The sequence below is a fragment of the Carassius gibelio genome, chromosome B2 (genome assembly GCF_023724105.1).
Source record: "Carassius gibelio isolate Cgi1373 ecotype wild population from Czech Republic chromosome B2, carGib1.2-hapl.c, whole genome shotgun sequence".
NCBI classification, from domain to species: Eukaryota; Metazoa; Chordata; class Actinopteri; order Cypriniformes; family Cyprinidae; genus Carassius; species Carassius gibelio.
Window position 1 is genome coordinate 25,448,758 of NC_068397.1, and position 18,585 is coordinate 25,467,342.

General features: G+C 36.4%; 1 protein-coding gene and 2 pseudogenes across 1 annotated transcript; all 3 read right to left on the reverse strand.

Annotated features, from left to right (window-relative positions):
* Positions 1–132: 132 nt before the first annotated feature.
* Positions 133–11,368, reverse strand: dnaaf11 (dynein axonemal assembly factor 11). Its single transcript, XM_052547306.1, has 12 exons — positions 11,274–11,368; positions 10,922–11,089; positions 10,749–10,826; positions 10,073–10,245; positions 9,817–9,992; positions 9,290–9,469; positions 9,043–9,117; positions 8,140–8,202; positions 7,900–7,969; positions 7,492–7,587; positions 6,568–6,650; positions 133–3,458 (listed from the first exon to the last, which is right to left on the reverse strand). The coding sequence occupies exons 1-12, from the start codon at positions 11,281–11,283 to the stop codon at positions 3,266–3,268; spliced, it is 1,365 nt and encodes a 454-aa protein (XP_052403266.1). The 5' UTR covers positions 11,284–11,368; the 3' UTR covers positions 133–3,265.
* Positions 11,369–13,583: 2,215 nt separating this feature from the next.
* LOC127950646 (E3 ubiquitin-protein ligase TRIM39-like) lies at positions 13,584–16,808 on the reverse strand (annotated as a pseudogene).
* Positions 15,433–18,090, reverse strand: LOC127950340 (E3 ubiquitin/ISG15 ligase TRIM25-like; annotated as a pseudogene).
* Between the last annotated feature and the right edge of the window lie 495 nt (positions 18,091–18,585).

Below are 18,585 nucleotides of genomic sequence, written 5' to 3' on the forward strand. Positions count from 1 at the left end.
GGGTGACAGGGGTTGAATAATTCAGTCTATGTCCAGCTGCTGCGTTAAATCATCATGTTTTATTCATCTGCAACAGTTTCAAAAACCTGACATTCAAATACATTAGGACAATAAGTCCTGATGTGAACACACACATCTGGAGCAGAATTAATTTTTGGTGTGCAGTTCTTAATGTGAAAAGTGCACTTGCAGCATATTTCAACCCAGTAACATTTTTGAATGCTTTTCACAAACGTTTCATTAAAGAAATTGTCAGACAAACTCAGGATTCAAAAGTATACACTGAAAATATGGGTTTCCAGATGTAGTTAAAATAATTAAAACAGAAATGAAATGATAAGAAATGCACTACCCTTCAAAAGTTTGGAGTTATTTATTTGAACAAAAATATACATATAGCAAACATAAATATAGTGAAATACAAAAATTTTCTTTATGAATATATTTTAACATTTATTTTTTCCTGTAATGGCAAAGCTGAATTTTCAGCTTTATTCTCCAGTCTTCAGTGAAAAATAATTTGAAAATGCTGATTTGATTATTATTATTCTCAACACCGAAAACATTGCTGCTTAATATGTTTGCTTTTATCCAAAGCGACTTACAATTGAGGACAATTGAAACGATCAAAATCAATTAAACATGCTTTTGTAGCATTATAAATGTTTTTTCTGGCTTTTGAATGGTAGTGTATTATTATATTTCGAAGTCAATAAATAATACATTTTTGTTCTTGTTAGAAATTCCTGCTTTTATTGAAACACAAGATGCTCTTCGGCATATCTCAAATCATAACATTGTTACAACATGAATATCATCAAGTTTTCCATAAACTTGTGAAGTTCATGCAGCTTGAGACACACAACCAAGACATTCATGTTCATTTTTTCAACTCAACTTTACACTCAATTTATTATGCTGATAATATAATTCATAAAGAAAAATGCTGTATTACATCAGAAAAGAAAAATATAAACCATGACTTTTGGCCCCCACTGTATATTTTTTAGAATCTGGTTAACCTGAAAGTAATTCATTAAAATCATCTCTACATTATGTTCCTTCAAGTGTAATGGGTTTACTCTATTCTTTGCAGTGTCTCTAAAATGGCTTTCATAAGATTTAGTCCAGCAAAGCACAGGGGTGTTTAAATGTCAGCAGCAATGTAAATTACTCATCTGCTGACAATAATTTTTAATAAAAAGGAAAATGAAACCTGCACAGCCAAGCTGCACACACCGATAATTCACTTAATGAAGACACAGTACAGAAGAGTAACACTCAAACACTGAGGAAAGTGGTGTACCTGCTGACCCTGAGTGTGAGCTGTAATGAATGTGCTTGTACTGTGATGTGATTGACCTTTGTTGTGTGTGAGCTGTATAAGGAATGTGAACTATAGGGTGAGTATATCTTCTTGCTTTCCTGAAAATAGAGATACTGCAGAGAAATGAGCTCATCTGTTGGCAGCTATGTACACATCTGACCTCTTCTGCACGAACACACACACACACAAAACAGCATTTACCTTCACAGGCATCTCCAACACATATCCACACATTCCTCCAACACAAAAAAGAAAAAAAAGAAGAAAAGAGGAAGACAGGGAAAGCAGCAGAACAATACATATGACTTTAAGCCTATGATTAGAAATCATGACTATTAGACAACTTAAACATAAACACAGGTAACAGGATAATAATCACTAGCCATGTGCAAGTGACCAGAATCTTAGCTTAATTTTTAAATTTTAGTTTTTGAAAGAGGTCTCCAAGGTGAGATGTATTTGATAGAAAAGAAAGAAAAAACAACAGTATTTTTAAAATATTATTACAATATAAAATAACTTTTCTATTTATTTTTTTATTTTTATGGCAAAGCCTGATTTTCAGCAGCCATTACTCCAGTCTTCAGTGTCACATGATCCTTAAGAAATAATTCAAATATGCTAATTTCAGGAAGTTTCTGAATTATTTGATAAATATAAGAAGAAAAAATTGAAGAAAAATTCTCAATGGTAGTTGCTTGTCGGGTGCAGGACCACTTTTTTCTTTTTATCTCAAAATGATGTAGTTATGCCATCCTCCATCAGGTGACAACACTTGTTCACAGTGACACTGAAGCTCTTGGTCACCTCAGAATGTTTATTAATTAAACACAATCAGCCTTGACAGTTTATTTTCCAGCAGAAATTCACTGTAAACTGAAATGAGCTGCATGATCACACTGTGGTCTAATGTTGAGGTGCATTATAGCTGATCCAAGTTCGTCATAATGATTTTATCAACATTGACAATTATTATTGAACTAAACTATATTAACAATCAACTGATAGTGTTGCCTTCCATAGAGCTGCTTATAGCTGAATTGAACTTGTTTCACAATTAATTAACTTTACACAGCTATTGGACTCAAATGGAATAAAATAAAACTGTATACAACTTTTTTAAGATTTACTTTACAGAATAATTCGAATTTATCTCATATTTGAATAACCATTGATTCTTAATATCAGTGTGAAGCTGCTTTGGAACATTCAGTATTGCATAAAGCACTACAGAATATAGAAATATGAATATAGAAATATGAGATGACTATGTATGGCCTGTTTCAGAAAGAACAAAGTAATTTTACACAATTTTATTTTAATGACTACTTGTAGTAGAAACAAATGATGATTTAAAATAATAGGGAAGAGGCCAGAAACATCACAAGCTGGCTTTTGTGGAACTATCAAAAGTAGACTAAAAATCATAACAATAAATCTTACACTTATGATATTCATAAATAAAATAGCTTCAAGGAAAAATAATTTGTGCAGCACATCAAAAATAGAAAGAGTGTCAATTACCTGAAAAAAAAATAATTCCACTGAGGACAGCTTCATTGATTATAATGGGAGCATGCCTCCTTATATCAGACAGACTTGACTGTAAGTCGCTATTGATGAATATTTGTGTGTGCGATAGAGAGAGAGAACACACTGAAAGTGAAAGATGTGTAGCAGTGAAATATTCAGCAAGATTTAATGAGACTGATATTTACTCATCTGCTTAACTATTAGTCTAATAATAAGAAACTGAGCAATTCCAAGAGGGTCCTCGTACCCCGGTGCTCGGGCCCTAATGAAGAGAACTAAATATATCTCACATTATTTCATCACACACACTTCCACAAGCTCAGCAGAGAGTGTGATAATACTTATTCTCTCTTGCTGTGTCATATCGTAGCATATTTTCTCTCTTACTCTCGCTCTCTGTCTTGCTCACATAAGTGGAGGCACTTCTGGATGGTCCACAAAGTCCTTTGACACAGGCCTCTCCTCAATGCCACAGCGCTGGTGAGGCTGCGAGAGCTGCAAGGGCTTGTGGGAAGACTCCTTTCCTTTGGGAACAATGTTGGCCAGACGCCCAGCCAGACCCGGATCCACCTCCAATAATTCACGCCCTGGCACTGGCCTGCAGAGAGACAGATCTGACTGAGATTGCTGTTTTGTTTAAGTAATTTATTAGTCTATAACGCTAGTCTAACTGTTCAGTCAGCACAATCTCTGCAAAATCAAAGTCGGTTTCTCTCACCTGCTCTTTGCCAAATCACATCCACCACAAAGATGCACCCTACATTTCTGAATAAATCTTACTGCGTTCTTACTGTGCATGATTCATCCGTGAATTACTTACTTACTTTTATATTAACAATAAAATATGCATAATTACATGCAAGTAGCCCTAAGCCGAACCCTAGTCCTAACCCTAACCAAATAGTAAGTACATGTAGTTAATTAATATTACTCAGTACTTAAATGTATAATTACACTGTAACAATAAAACCTTAAAATAAAAAGAAACGCAGAATTAAAATTTCCTTTTAATCTTTAAACATTTAAAACACTTTTCATGACAAACATGCAGTATGGGCAGAAAAAATAATGAATAAGGAATTTCTTATAGCTGGTCATTACCACAAAATATAGACATTAAGACAATGTGATCAGGACCTCAAGTAAATCTTGTATCACCCTAAAGGGATTTATTCTGTGGTAACAACTGATGCACTGCATCCTATGATCCTGCATATCATACGGTTGTGTAAATAATAAATATAGGTTCCTGAAATATTGATCTAAGTTAAAAATTATTTCATTATTTGGAAATACAGACACAGTAGAGTAATTCAATGATAGATATAAAACTATTACAGCTATGTGCAATAGGAACTGCCCAGGGCTGTGTTTCCCAAGCATAAGTAGACCGTACAACCACTGCATCTAATGCTTAGGAAAATGCAGCCCAGGACAACGGTCAGTTATACAGTTTCGTGGTCATTATACAGGAAACCAACATTTAATAACTATTTATTACCATTTGTGCAGTCTTTATGATTCAATAAAATCCAGTTAAATACATAAAAATCCTGCTATTATTTTCTGCTAAGTATTCTATTTCCCTTAGAAATGCATCATGTAGTAAAAATGCTGTTTTCATTCAATCTAATAGTTAATATGTAACCAGACCAGTGGTTCTCAGGTAGGGGGGCTCAGCAGCAAACTACCAAGGGAGGAGGGGTGCAGGATGACTTTAAATTATTAATATTATCTTACTAATGATTATTATCTAATCATACATAGATTAAGAAAGCTCTTGGATTTCATTAGAAATTTCTTAATTTTTGCTCTGAAGATGAACAAAGGTCTTAAAGGTTTGGAACAATAAAAGGGTGAATAATTAATGATAGAATTTTCATTTTTGAGTGATCTATCCCTTTACATGATAGCTAATTGTGGTTAATTCCCATTGAACAATGTTACCTAATCTGTTACCTAAAAGTGGTATTCTCCTGTACACAATTACAAAGTCACAAAGTAGAAGTTAATCACCTACATGTATGTGCAATAAAAAAAAATATATTTATTTGTCATTTCATCAGCAGCTGGTTGCTTAAACTCCCTAATTCATCTATTTAATGGCTCATTAGGGATCGTCAGTGTAGATTAAGAAAGTAAAAGCGAATGGAAAGCATGTTCAGTCATTGTCTGACAAGCACTAAGCAGTGAGATAAGCTGATAAATGTCTATTAATCCACTGCTGCTCTCCACAATCATCATGGTGTACCACAGGCCTCCCCAAAAGAACAGTGGTCCAGGCGCTGCAGCTTTCTGCCTCTAACACAGAAACACTAATTGGCCAGCCCCACCTGATAGCAGATATATCAGCCCTGACATCCTGTAGACTCAAACCGAAATGCTTGTGACCAACACACAGTAGGGCTTTATTTAGACTTTGTGCTAGGATGGGAATCGAATGATTTCTGGTGAACTCTTTGACTACACAATAAAACTAATAGCATATTATTTATAGTACAGTATCAGAGTCACTCTTTTTATTTCTGCTTCAGTCTCTCTCATGCTTTAAGAATAAATCGCAAAAAATTTCATTAGTGCGACAGCTGAAACCAGATTGGACTCTGAATTACTGATAGCGTACGATTTTAATGTACCTTACGAGCCAATCAGTGCCTCAGTGGGAACGTTATCACACACACAGATGATTTACAGAAAGTGCTCTGATTTCCTCAGGGGCAGGTACACAAACGCAGGTGCGTTATAGTGTGTGTCTGTGTGTGTGTGTGTTGGACCTGAGGGTCTCAGTAAATAATATCACAAACATGCATGTGTGTGTGTGTATATAAGAGCAAGTGCATCTGACCTCCCAGTGTGTCAGGAGGTCAAAAGTAATCAGGTTCAGATGATGTCATCCATCAGGATGGAGTCAGGGCAGAAGATTATGTGTTTGTGAGCGGAATGACAGTAACTGGTTTATTTGCATCTTATTTGCATTTTTATTAGGTCTTTAATGTTATACCCCAGTGTTCACTTACCAAGCTGATAAACCGACTGAAGGACACACCGAGAAACACAGTTGCACAATGGAATAAAACCTCAACAAACTAATTCCACAGTCACACGGGTTAATGCAAACATGCATTAAGACCTATTAGAGGTGCCTGCACACACACAAGGGATCTTGATCAGTGTGAAAGTGACCGCACAAAACCTCCCGCTGTAATTTGCAGAGAGAAAACGAGAGAAAGGGAGAGAGGTATATAACGAGAGATCAATTATAAAGCAGAAAAGCTTATGTGTTTATATACTGCAATTTAGTCTTTTAGCAAAGTTAGCTCCATAGCCACTTCCCTAATAAGAAGCTCATTGTCCCTGGAGTGACCTGCAATTGAGTGTTTTGCTCAAGGACACAACTTCGATTTTTTTGTCAACTTGAATGGATAGTTCACCCAGAAATTAAAGTAATGTCACCATCTTACTCAACCTCGTGTCATTTGAATGCAATTATTATATAAAATAATTCTTCTTTTTTTCCTTGGAATACAAAAGATATTTAGCAGAATTCTGATTTGTATTTTTGTGAAGCAGGATTTAAAACTAACCCAGACCCTGACCGGGGCAACATTTATGAGTGGTATCAGTAGGATCATAATAACACTGTTAAGACATGAATAAATGTGGATGTATGAACATGTTCACATTGGCAGGCAGTTGAACTGAATTACCTGGTCTCTTTCTTGGTATTCTGGTTACTGGTAACACTGGCCGGCCTGGCAGTGGGTTTCTTTAGTTTAATCTCTCCATGTGCCTACAAAAAATGCAAATATATGATAACAGGTTTAAGGTTAATGTTTTACAGTCTAGGTTTGTGTGAAAAAAAATGAATTGCAATTTAATAGGTAACTCTACTCCACTTTCAGAAAGCAATTATACAGCATATTTAGTTTGTTAGGTTCCCATTCCAGTTTCACTGCACTTTAAGTAGGTAACTGACATACATAAACACTTTTTTTTTACATTATTAAATGAAAATGTAAACTATATTAAAAATAGAAACCAGTCATCTTAAATTTAGCTGTGTTGAGCTCAAAAGAACCTCAAATGTTTAAACAGTAGTGTACCTTAATGTATAAGAAAATTATATTTTAAGTGTTGTAAATCCCCAACATTTCTTTCACATTTAGTGTCATTTTAAATAATATTTCTGACATCAGTCATTTATTGTAAAATATCTGGTGGCATGGCAAATTAATTGTTTAAATATACAAGTTTCCTTGCAGCATTATTAAAATTTGATAATAAAAGCCTATGCATAAAAAACAAGAAAATACTTTTTAAAAAATAGTTTTTGGTGAAGCAGAGCATGTCAGACAGCAGGACATGTCAAATTTCAGAAAGTACTTCACATTTTATGGCACAGTTATTTTGAAAGGAATGATTTTACCAGATATTATATTTAATAAGATTTCTCTTGATGACATTCATTCTGCACATACAATAATCAGTTATTTTATTTGTCAAATGCAAGCTGATATTTGACCTTTTCTGAGTTTGGATTCATTACACATCATAGTCAATGGAATGAAAACTGTGTTCAAAGACATCAGTAGGGTGTTTGAAAGGTGTGTTTCAGGTGTAGTGAGCTCTACCAGAGGCAAGATGAGGAGCAGGTGGCCGGTGGTTTGGGATCTCTGTGCTGTGCTGCTGTCGGGTTTCACTTCTGCAGGCAAAACCAGCTGGAATACCTGCGCACACACACACACTTTAATTAATGTGGGGTTTCAAACACTTGCCACTGTAAAAGTGATCTACAGTATCTCTAGTCATAAACGCATATCCATCAATACTGAGATCAGTCGCACACACATGCATGAACATCTGTCGTGTGGTGAGGCAAGAACAGTTACTTGTGCTGGTCTGCGGCAGATTCGTGAGCAAATGATGCAGAATAAAGAGTGTAGATTTACTGCTGGGTAATCAGATTTAAAGGTCAAACTCATCAGATGAAAGAGAGAGAGAGAGAGAGAGAGAGAGAGAGAGAGAGATGGATAGTCTACCTTTCTTTTGACGGTCACTCTCACATATGTTGGCTGAACATCCACATCCAGCAGTGAGGTGTCCATATGCCTATGGCACAGAAGAGACCAATGTGAGAGTGGATGCTGTTAGGAGAAAAGTTACTAAATGACATCCAAATACACTCCAAGTTTACTCAAAGAAAGAAAGTATACTGCTAAATCATGACTTGATCATTTTGTGCCGAGGACAAGAGCCAGCGTGAGTGAGTGTGTCTGTACCTGTAAACATGTAAATCCAAAAGCATGCAGTTGTTCTCATCCTCAGTGAGACTGAAGTCAAACCTTTGAGGTAGAGATCACATTCAATTAATATTTCCAAACTCAAGCTGGTACTGTAGTGTTTGAGTATGTATCTCTGTTTGGAGTGAGGTAGTGTTGATGAATGATATATACTGCATCTCTCCTGTGACCTAGTTTAGCCATAATATGTCTTGCTAGCCCTAGTATCATGTAATCAGACTTTTCACTGTTGGCATAAATTCTGGTCCACTTTGCATATTATTCTGCCCATACTCTCAGAAAAAAAGGTACAACTGTCAATGGGTGGTACCCCTTCAAAAGGAACAAAAATGTACACATTAGATACTAATATTTACCTTTGTTGTACTAAGATGTACTGTCACATTTAGGGGTAAATAGTGAACAAAGATGTACCTTTTAGTTTTTCTGTTTACTTCTGTTTATTTTAGTTTACTGTTCCAATGACCGCTTTGTATCTTTATTGGATAAGTAATTTGTTTGCATTGCCTCATTGAATTTTGAGCTCATGCCTGTTCTTGAGTATATGAATTTTGAATTTGTTTCTATGAATTTCTAGGGTTTCCATTGTTCCTTTTGGATGGTGGATTCTGGGCTTGTCCTTTTCCTTACAATTTAAAATGTGAGAGCTGGCTTCTGACTGCAACTCAATTTATTGTAGCCAGTTTTTTTTTCGTCTGTCCACCACAACACAAAATCATGTTCATAAGGCATCAAATTTTGCCTTAGAGTTCGTGACTAACAAGGTTTGTGGGAACAGAACAACGGAACAATATCCCATGCTTTTATTTTTTGATTTTGAGAAAATAATCAGCAAATGGCTACACAGGAGTGGTGTGTGTATGTGCGTTTTTGTGCATGTACTTGGGCTCGTTGACGTTCATCACTCTTCCATCTGCAGTGATCAGAGTTCTGAGGGTTTTGTTTTTAGGCTTCTCTCTGTACAAACACAGAATTGACTGCTGTAAGTGAAGCTGTTTACACAAGCTGTTTGTCTTTCTCTCCTATATCTCATCAAAATGTAAAAATTAAGAAATGGGCATCACAGGAGTATTTAGATGTAGATACCATTACAGTGATTTCAGTCCTCTTTTTCTTAGTTGGCAAGTACCTCTCTTTCTCTTTGGACCTCCTCTTGTCCTCCAGATGGCGATGGGCCTCTAGTCTGGATTCTGGAGTGAATGGGCATGGCTTTTCCCAAAATTCCTTCTCTTTATCTTCAGAATCTGTGTGAGCCTTGGAGCTTGATTCTGGATTCTGATGGGACCCATTCTGGTTCTCAGAGAGCAATCTGTGTGAAATAATCATCACAGTTATGGCTTTTCAAAGGAAAAATGCATAAGTCTGGTTTAAAGCTGATAACCCTCTTTTTTATGATACACCTTATGTTCATATTCACAGAAATGTCATCAAAATTAATTATAAAATTTTTTTGTGAATGTAGTTTTCAAGAACCTTCAAAAAGCTTTTCAAAAGGGAGTTTTGTGGTAAATCAGTATAAAACCTTTGTGTAAAGCCTGTGTAAAAAGGATCAGTTTCAGGGTACAATCTGTTAAAGTTCATCTAATGCAACCCAAATTGTCTTTCAGCTCTCTTAATTCAGTTATTCAGACTTCAGCTACCTTAAAAGACACTCACTGATTTATTTGAGGATCCTCCTGCTTTTCTGTTGTCTCCTTCAATCCACTCCTTTTCTGTTCCTCTCTTTTCTCTATATAATCCACCTCCTGTTCTAAAACACGTCTCCTCACTGCATCCAGTTCCTGCAGGGCCTGAATACGCTCACCTCGCCCAATTTCTTTCCCATCCAACCACTGCAAAGCACAAAAGACAATCGTTCATAAATAGCACAAGGCTAAAAATGTATCTCTATGTGTGTGTCATAGTGCAGTACCTGTATTTGAGGCAGACATGCAAGCACATACTGTCTGTATCCATGAAATTCAGTACAGGGGTTTCCCACCAGGTAAGGCTCTCTGAGATGAAGGTTCTGCTTCAGAGACTCTACACTGCTCAGCTTACCCACAAAATTCACTGTCAAGTCTAGTTTCTGTAAGCTCTCACAGCCTACACACAAAAATACATATATACAGGTGCTGGTCATATAATTAGAATATCATCAAAAAGTTGATTTCAATAATTCCGTTCAAAAAGTGAAAACTTTTTTTTTTTTCAAACAAATTACTAAAAACCATATAGACATGTTAAAAAAAATGCATAGAAACTAACAAAATTACTAAAGCTTACCAAATAAACAAATAACTTGTAATATACAAATGTATAATATAATATCTGGTTCTGTGAAAAGGTTTATCACAATTTGTTTGCAGATGACGCTACCACTTTTAAGTTTTTTTTTCTTCTTATATACCTATGTTTAATGTTATCCAAAGCAAGTAACAAAAAAGAGGCATCACAGGCAATTTAGCATATTAAATCAATAATAATATATTTATATCATATATACATATACTTTTACATAAAAATGTAAGAAATAAAAAAACTGAAACAGTTGGTAATATGTTCATATGCAATGGAAAAATGAAAAACAAATGTATTAATACAATCACCTTCTAAATTCTCGATGACTTCTATGTTGTTCAGTGCCAGATTTAGATACTCCAGCTTCTTTAGTCTGCCCACATTTTCTGCATAAACAGAATTAATTAAAAGCAATATAAATGTCCATGCATTTATTTGTTGTTTTTCCACTGATATGTACAGGAATGTCTGCTTAAGTTACCTATCTTAGGGATGAGATTGTTCTGTAAGTAGAGGATTTTGAGGTCTCTGCACCACTTGTCGATATGCTCGATCCTCTCGATGTCCTGCTGATGGAGGGAAACCTCCTCCAGGGAGAAGATCTCCCCATTATTGTGTTCTGCTCTGCGGCGGATCAGATCCTCACTGACTGATCACAAAACGAGGAAGAGAGAGGATACGTTTACCACCAGCTAAACCGCAAGACAATTTAGACTTTTTGTATAAAACAGTTTATTTGAGAGGAATTATCATTTATATACATAGTCATACAACAACCGCTTTATTATAGGTATATATTACAATTATTTTTATATTAGAAACAAAACACTTACTGCGGACCATGACTTGCTCGCGTCCGTGTGTTATGCGTTGCTATAGAAACGTGCACGCTGTGGAAACTCGTGCTTGTGTTTTTTAGGCCTTTTTTTTTTTTGAACGTTTATTCCAGCGAAGCAAAACACCAGAACTGGAAAATGATTCGGTATTTATTCCGACAAGAACAGTCTTAAGCTTAACTAGAACGCTGCAATCATGACATACGAATTAACAACCAGTAAAACGGCTTTTTTTAATCAACAAAACAGAAGCATTTTTGCGCTCTAGTTGCTCTGTTTATATTCAAGTTGCAACTCTGCCATCTAGCGGTCAATCTGAATAATAACAGTCAAAGAAAAACCAAAAATTCCAATACTTATGAATATTATATATATATGTTAAATAAATGTTTTATAGTTTGGGACATCGCCGTTGGTTGTGGGTTTGAGTCGCGGGCTGGCAATACCATGAGTGAGGTTCCCTTGAGCAAGGCACTGAACCCCCAACTGCACCCCGGCCACGGCATTATAAATGGCTTCCCACTGCTCCAGGTGTGTGCACTTTTGATTTGTTAAATGCAGAGCACGAATTCTGAGTATGGGTCACCATACTTGGCTGTATATCATGTCACTTTCACTCACAATTTTTCACTAACATGTGGCTGTGTAGCGGCCTGCTTGTGGACCACTGCCAACATTCCATGCAGCATGTGGGCCACATGAGGAATGTGGGGAAGAGCAGGGTTAGAATTAAAATCAACTGTGGCCCACATTAGGGCCAGTTTTGGTTTATATGGTTGGGTTACATGCAGCAATGCTAAGGCTTACTTTAGACCCAAATCTGTCAAACAGAACCGGACCGCCCAAATGCTGTTATTCCACACAGAATGTGGGCCGGCACAAAGTGTTGGATCTGGGCCAGAATTAAAATAAATGCGGCCCAAATTTGGTTTATTCAAATTTGGGCCTTCCTTTTGACTTGCTTATGGCCCAAATCTGGCAAACAGGAGCAGACTACCCAATTGCCATTATTCTTCACAGTATGTGGGTCAGGGCAAGGTATTGGATCCTGGCCTGAATTAAAATTAATGTGGCCCAGACCAATTCTGCTTTATTTGGTTTATTAACGGCTGACATTGGGTCTTCTTTTGGCTTGCTTGTGGCCCAAATCTGGCAAACAGGAGCAGACTACCCAGTTTCCATTATTCCACACGGTATGTGGGCCAGATGAAAGTGGCAGGTGTGGGCCTGATCTGGGCCTCAGAAATGTTGCTATCTGAGAAAGCACGTGCTGCATTGTATGCATTATCATCACAGTCAAACGGTTTCTTCGAATGGTCATTTACTCAGTTTTGATGCCTTGGATTAGAATGTGTTTATGTATTGCTTTAGTAGTAATAAGGAACTTGCATACACATTTTAACTGTGTATTTATGACAATACGATGATAACTATTGAAGTTTGTGGGGTCGATCCAAAGCAGAGCGTCATACTTCTTGCTGTTGATGACCGAGCAACATTGAGCCTCAGCATTTCAACATTCGTTTGTCCCAGGTTTAAAAAGAGAAAGCCTTGAGTGACTGGCCACCTGCACTCAGCGTGTTTCTTTCCACCCAGAGTCACAAACAGGTATGTGTAGGCTACTGGTATAATGTATCCAGAAGCCCAAACTAACCTCGTGGGATTCCACAGTCAATACCACCAAGAGAATTGTGTGTAAATATAAAAAATGGCAGGAACTGTGTTAATGCCTATGTGGCAACAGATCCATTGAATCCAGTTTTCTAAAGAATACAGATTAAATGTGTTTGATGAGTGAACTGTCCTCATTGTTAGAGTGTTTCCTGTGGTGAAACGCTGTATTACTGTATGCTGTATAACATACTGTATTCAAATTTGCCTTATATAACCTGCTGATATTGGTTAACAGAGTAGAATAAGTGCTAGTTTGCTGTAGGTATCTTTTAATACCTCCTGTTGCAAAATTACCATAAACTGTATAGATAAAATGAACATGTTAAAATTAATTTACTTAAATTGCTCTTGAGCCTCCTGCCCATTTGAAAATAAATCAATGACTGCATTTTACTGAAATACAACACATATAGTAATAAATCACTGAATGTGCCAAATTAGAAATTTCATCAATCTTGCATGAAGACAGTATTATTAATATTGATTGGACTGTTGCTGTGATTGGGAATGGTATCCAGTCATGCCATCCAGAGCTGTAGACTCCCTTCTGATCAGATTATAGAAAAGGAATTTTCAAGAAAATATTTTTTATGTTTTTCCTGCCCTCCTGAAGATGAATTAAGGGCTATGTTTTACTAAAAACAAATATGACAGAAACATGCATGTGACCTGTAGAGGAGGCCCAGAATCCCAAGCGACACCACTGTGTGAAGCCTCTAAACTTGCAGTGGTATACAGCTGGGTATAATTCAGTTCAAGTGGGGCATTGATTGTAAAATTGAATTAATCATGTATGTGACTTGTACATACACAGTGGAATATTATTTGTTTTATCACAGTCAATAGCAAATTTAATATTTCATACTGTAATTATTAGATTTTATAAGACATTTGTTTATTCAGAAATCTGGCTAATTATTTTGATGAGAGAAGTTCAGTATTGATTTATTGAATAAAAAGTCAAATACTTCAGCATTTCAGAGCTCTTATTTTTAATATGCAAATATCGATCATATTTATAATTTACACAGTTTTAACTTTAGATCCACAATTCAAACCCAGGATAGAGAGGCTGAATGAATGTGGTGTGTACTCTGTGAATGAGGGTCATTGTGTCAGAGACGCTGTAGAAGGACAGAGTTCCTGCACCGTGATCCACATACACTCCTATTCTAGAAGATCTGGAGACCTCAGCGGGATCAGTGCAATTCATTTGGTGATAGAATGAGCAGCAGACGTCAGAGCAGAACAAACTCCAGGACTGATAACTGCACTCAAATCCACACTCATTTCCCTGTCCCTTTTTGCTGATGCTCTTATATGACACTGATATACCCACACCACCACTCCACTCCACCTCCCAGTAACAGCATCTACACACACTCTCTCTCTACACAACACCTGTGACCAGCGATCAGATCTGTCTGGATGATCAGGATACAGCTGTTCTGTGTCAATGTATATAATCACTCTGTTCCCTTCAGACAGACATAAGCTTTTATTCACCGTGTTTGGATTGAGAGTGAGCTGACGGAAATCTGATGGAGACAGAACATACAAACCACGTGAAAATCAAGAAACTTAAATTTCAGTTATTAAAATAAAACTTTACATCTTACTTTTAGATTTTTATGGACAGTAAGACTATTTAGAAAGCAGGCTACATGTGCATGTCTCTGTTATTAACATGATAAAACTGATTTTATAAAATGTCAGTGTCTCTGTTGCAGAATAGAAATTAAATAAAATTCCTTTAGTTAGAGGTTTAAGACAAACAATTTAATTTGAGTGTAGAGGATCTTTGTTCACAAATTTGACTCGTTAAAAAAATAAAATAACTGATTTGAATACAAGATTGAAGATTTAAATAATTGATTTAAATTCTTATATGGAATGGGAAACTTGCTTGATTAACTGATATTTAAAAATATTTATATTATTATACAGTAATAAAAAAACTTAAACACTTCTTTATTCTTTTTGTACTGTATATTTGTTTTCTTTTTATTTATTATACAATTAATGAAAACACCTACTACATGTACTGCTTTAAGCTAAGATTTGTACTGTCATATCATTGATCTTTTGTTGATTATGGTTGCTTCCATTATCTTCATTTGTAAGTCGCTTTGGATAAAAGTGTCTGTTTAATGACTAACTATAAATGTGAATATTAATGGCTAGTTATGAGTCTATATGGAGCTTATTCTTATTTAGTCTCATTTTATTCTGATTGTTAAGCTTCATTATAGAGTGGATTAATAATTTTTTTAGTTTCTTTCTCTTTGTCTACCTGTGTGTGTGTGTGTGTGAGAGAGAGAGAGAGAGACTGTTTGTTTGTTTGTTAATAGTGACTTACATTGTAAAAACTCCTCCCTGGTCCTGGGTTCAGAGGTAATGATGTCAATGTATCTTACTATGTAAAACAACATAATTCACTGTATGAAGAGAAACTATATCAAAATTATGTCATATTCAGATGTTGATATGCTTTGTATTTTAATAAAATATTATATTATTGATATGCATACAGTACATGATTACGTAAAATATATGGATTACTTATTTCACTCATAAAAAACGGTTAATATTATTCCTTTACTAGATATCTTTTTCATCTCTTCTCTGCAGAAATGCTCCAGTTTCTCTCTCAGATGAGGGATTTACCAGCATCATCAAAAGAGACGTGATGCTGGGTGAGTGTAGATCCAGGAGGAACGAGAGAGACTAGAAACTCTACCCAGACCCAAAGACACAATAGAAAGACCAGCTAAAGAAACAGAAACATGTGATAGAAACACAATCTGTACAGCATGCTCTTCCCAAACCTGACACTGTTCTTTTTGTCAGATCTCTGTTACCTGGAGGAAATTGATTGTCTTTGTGTGAAAGCTGCTCCAGCTCAGTGTCTCTCCTCCTCAGGTCTTCAATCTCTTGCTCCAGTCGCTTCAGTTGTTCTTCAGCTCGACTCACTGCAGACTTTTCCTGATCTCTGATCAGCTGTGTCACCTCAGAGCGGCTTCTCTCAATGGAGCGGATCAGATCAGTAAAGATCCTCTCAGTGTCCTCCACTGCTGTCTGTGCAGAGCGCTGTTAGGACACACAGAGAGAGAAGCATCAGAATCAGTCCAGTTGTGGTGCAAAACATAAATAAATAAATAAATAAATAAATAATCAGATGAAATCCTGCAAGCACCACTGCAAGACACTATAGTCTGCCCCGACCCAGATTTTACTCCACAACAGATATATGATCTTGCTCATTTCCCAAAATGAGATTATGAAAGTCAACAGTTACTGTATGTTGTTTCAAGATCATTTGGAGTGATCACATCCTAAGCAAATGGTGACCAACTGTTGAATGGGGAAGCAGCTGTGGGACACCAAGAACCATCTCAGATGTTAGGTAGTCTAAACTTGTTTAACAAACAGACCACAGCTGTAACGACAAACCCAACCTCATTACATTAGGGGTAGTAGACTGTAACTGTATAAAAAGTTTGAGCTTGGATGTTGTGGGTTTATTCCAATCCAACGCCATTGAAACCATGTGCTTTGTCACCACTATGCTGCAATAAACATCTTCATCAAGATCTTCAACATCCTCATCACTTATTCTTACACTGGCTCCTCCTCACTGACTGACTGGAGGAGAGTCCTAACTGAGTCTGAAACAGCTCTTCTTCAGCAGACAGCAGATGTTCTTCAGCTCAAAACTCACCTTGTAATACTCTACAGACTCTCTCAGCTCCTCAAGCTCCTTCTGTCACTCCTGGATTCTCTGTATTTCCTCTAGATTTCCTTCAACTGTTTCTATAGGATTTAGAGTATTCAGTCAATATACAACTCATAACACATCCCTGCTTAAGAGAATATCCAAAGAATGGTTTGAAAGAAGAGCAGATAGCTCATAGCTGTTTCTCAGTCCTCTCTGCTGCAGCTGATACAGTGTCGTGGTTTTTGTGTTCAACCCAGATAACATTTACAGTGCTTTTAAAATAAACAGTGCAATTTTGTAGTCGTGTAGTGGCGTCCATTACTTTGTGTCACTTTCCTGGGTGAAATTCTTCATGATATTGAAAATGATTCAAACAGTAAGATTCCAGACAAACCAGACAGGACTTCATGGCTTTATATTTTCTCCCAGTACAGACGTCACACTCCACATCTCCAGGTTCAGTGTAACACTGAGCAGGACGAGCAGCTTGTAGCTTTTTTTCTTTTAATTTCTCCAGCACTTCAGACAGCATATTGTTTTCACACAAAACAGGTCTTGGAGTGAAGGACTGTCTGCACTGAGGGCAGCTGTAGACTCTCTTCTGATCATCCTGTAACAATAACTGTGTCCACAGGTGAGGCTCACTGGTTCCTTCAGTAGATCCAGACAGACTGGACAGTCCAATTCTTTCAGATACCATGAAATACTCATTTTGCAGAGAGACATGCACAGCTGCTTACTTTCGTTTTCTCTAAACTTTCCCGCGCTTTGTGTTTAAGAAACGTGTTCAAACGGTTTGTTTGAACTCTTTTACTTAAACTTTCTCTTGACTCTTGAACGTTGCAATGGAGTTTGAATGAAAATTGCGTTTTACATAGTTTATGATTAAAATAAAACAATTGCGATTTTAAATGTAGAAACGAAGAACTACAAGGAATTTTAACTACTGCGATTTGGATTACACACTAGACGTTTAAAAATATGCACTAGTAAAGTAAAAAACAACAATTTAAAGCTCTTGCTGATAAACGGAGTAGTGTATGGTTAAACGTCCTCAAATGATAGTGTGGTAAACCCAGCTGTAGTGTGCAGTAGAGGGCGCGCTCACACACTGTGGAATTTTCCATGTCTGCCTGTTTGTTTCCAAACGCATGAAGCAGCACGTTTAAACGCACAAACAGCTTGACACACTCTTGTTAGAGCATTCAAATATTCTTTCTGATTACAAACGTCAAAACAGCTCGAATGCACCCAGTATATTATAATACGCAGTATTCAACTGTCCGATAAAGCTAAAAATGAGCTGAAAATATCTGTACCTGTTAAGGAATTAGTTATGGTAACGTTAGTTCAGTAAAGAGAGAGAAAGAGGGGAATAAACCAAAGTAACGCTGAAAGATTTTTAACTTGTACTATTTTAAAGTATACCTTGCTGAAACCATCTTGAAGTGGGTTGAATCTTTCCTGGTCTTATGTGGTTCAAACTGGTCTCCCAGCTGGGCGGTTTAGCTGGTTAGAAAGCTGATGTCCCAGCTTGACTGTTGAAAAAAAGTGGTTAAAACCCATCTAACAGACCAACCTAACTAGGCTTGGAGATCATTCAAAGCATCGTATGGTGATACTTGAGAAATTGTGCATCACCAAATTCTGTGACGCAACAAATTCTTGAAGGTATCTGGCTTTAAATAGTTTAATAAAACTATTTTTTTAAAGCTGGAAAAACATAGATATCTATTTGGGGGACAGTCAGATGCTTCAGTTGTTTTTATACAACTACTGTACTTCTAAACAACACGAAAGAGCACTGTCTGCATTTAAAATAACTTATTATATATATATATTTACAAATGACGATCCCCATAAAGGTTACGTTTTGTCAGGTTTAGCTGGATTTTTTTTTTTTTTTTTTTTTTTGGT

Excerpts from the sequence above, each read along its gene's own strand:
- dnaaf11 (XM_052547306.1), bottom strand. Across the intron at positions 7,970-8,139 it reads TTGGATTTACATGTTTACAG|GCATATGGACACCTCACTGC; the intron begins GTACAGACACAC and ends TCTGTGCCATAG. Across the intron at positions 6,651-7,491 it reads TGCTCCTCATCTTGCCTCTG|GCACATGGAGAGATTAAACT; the intron begins GTAGAGCTCACT and ends CATTTTTTGTAG.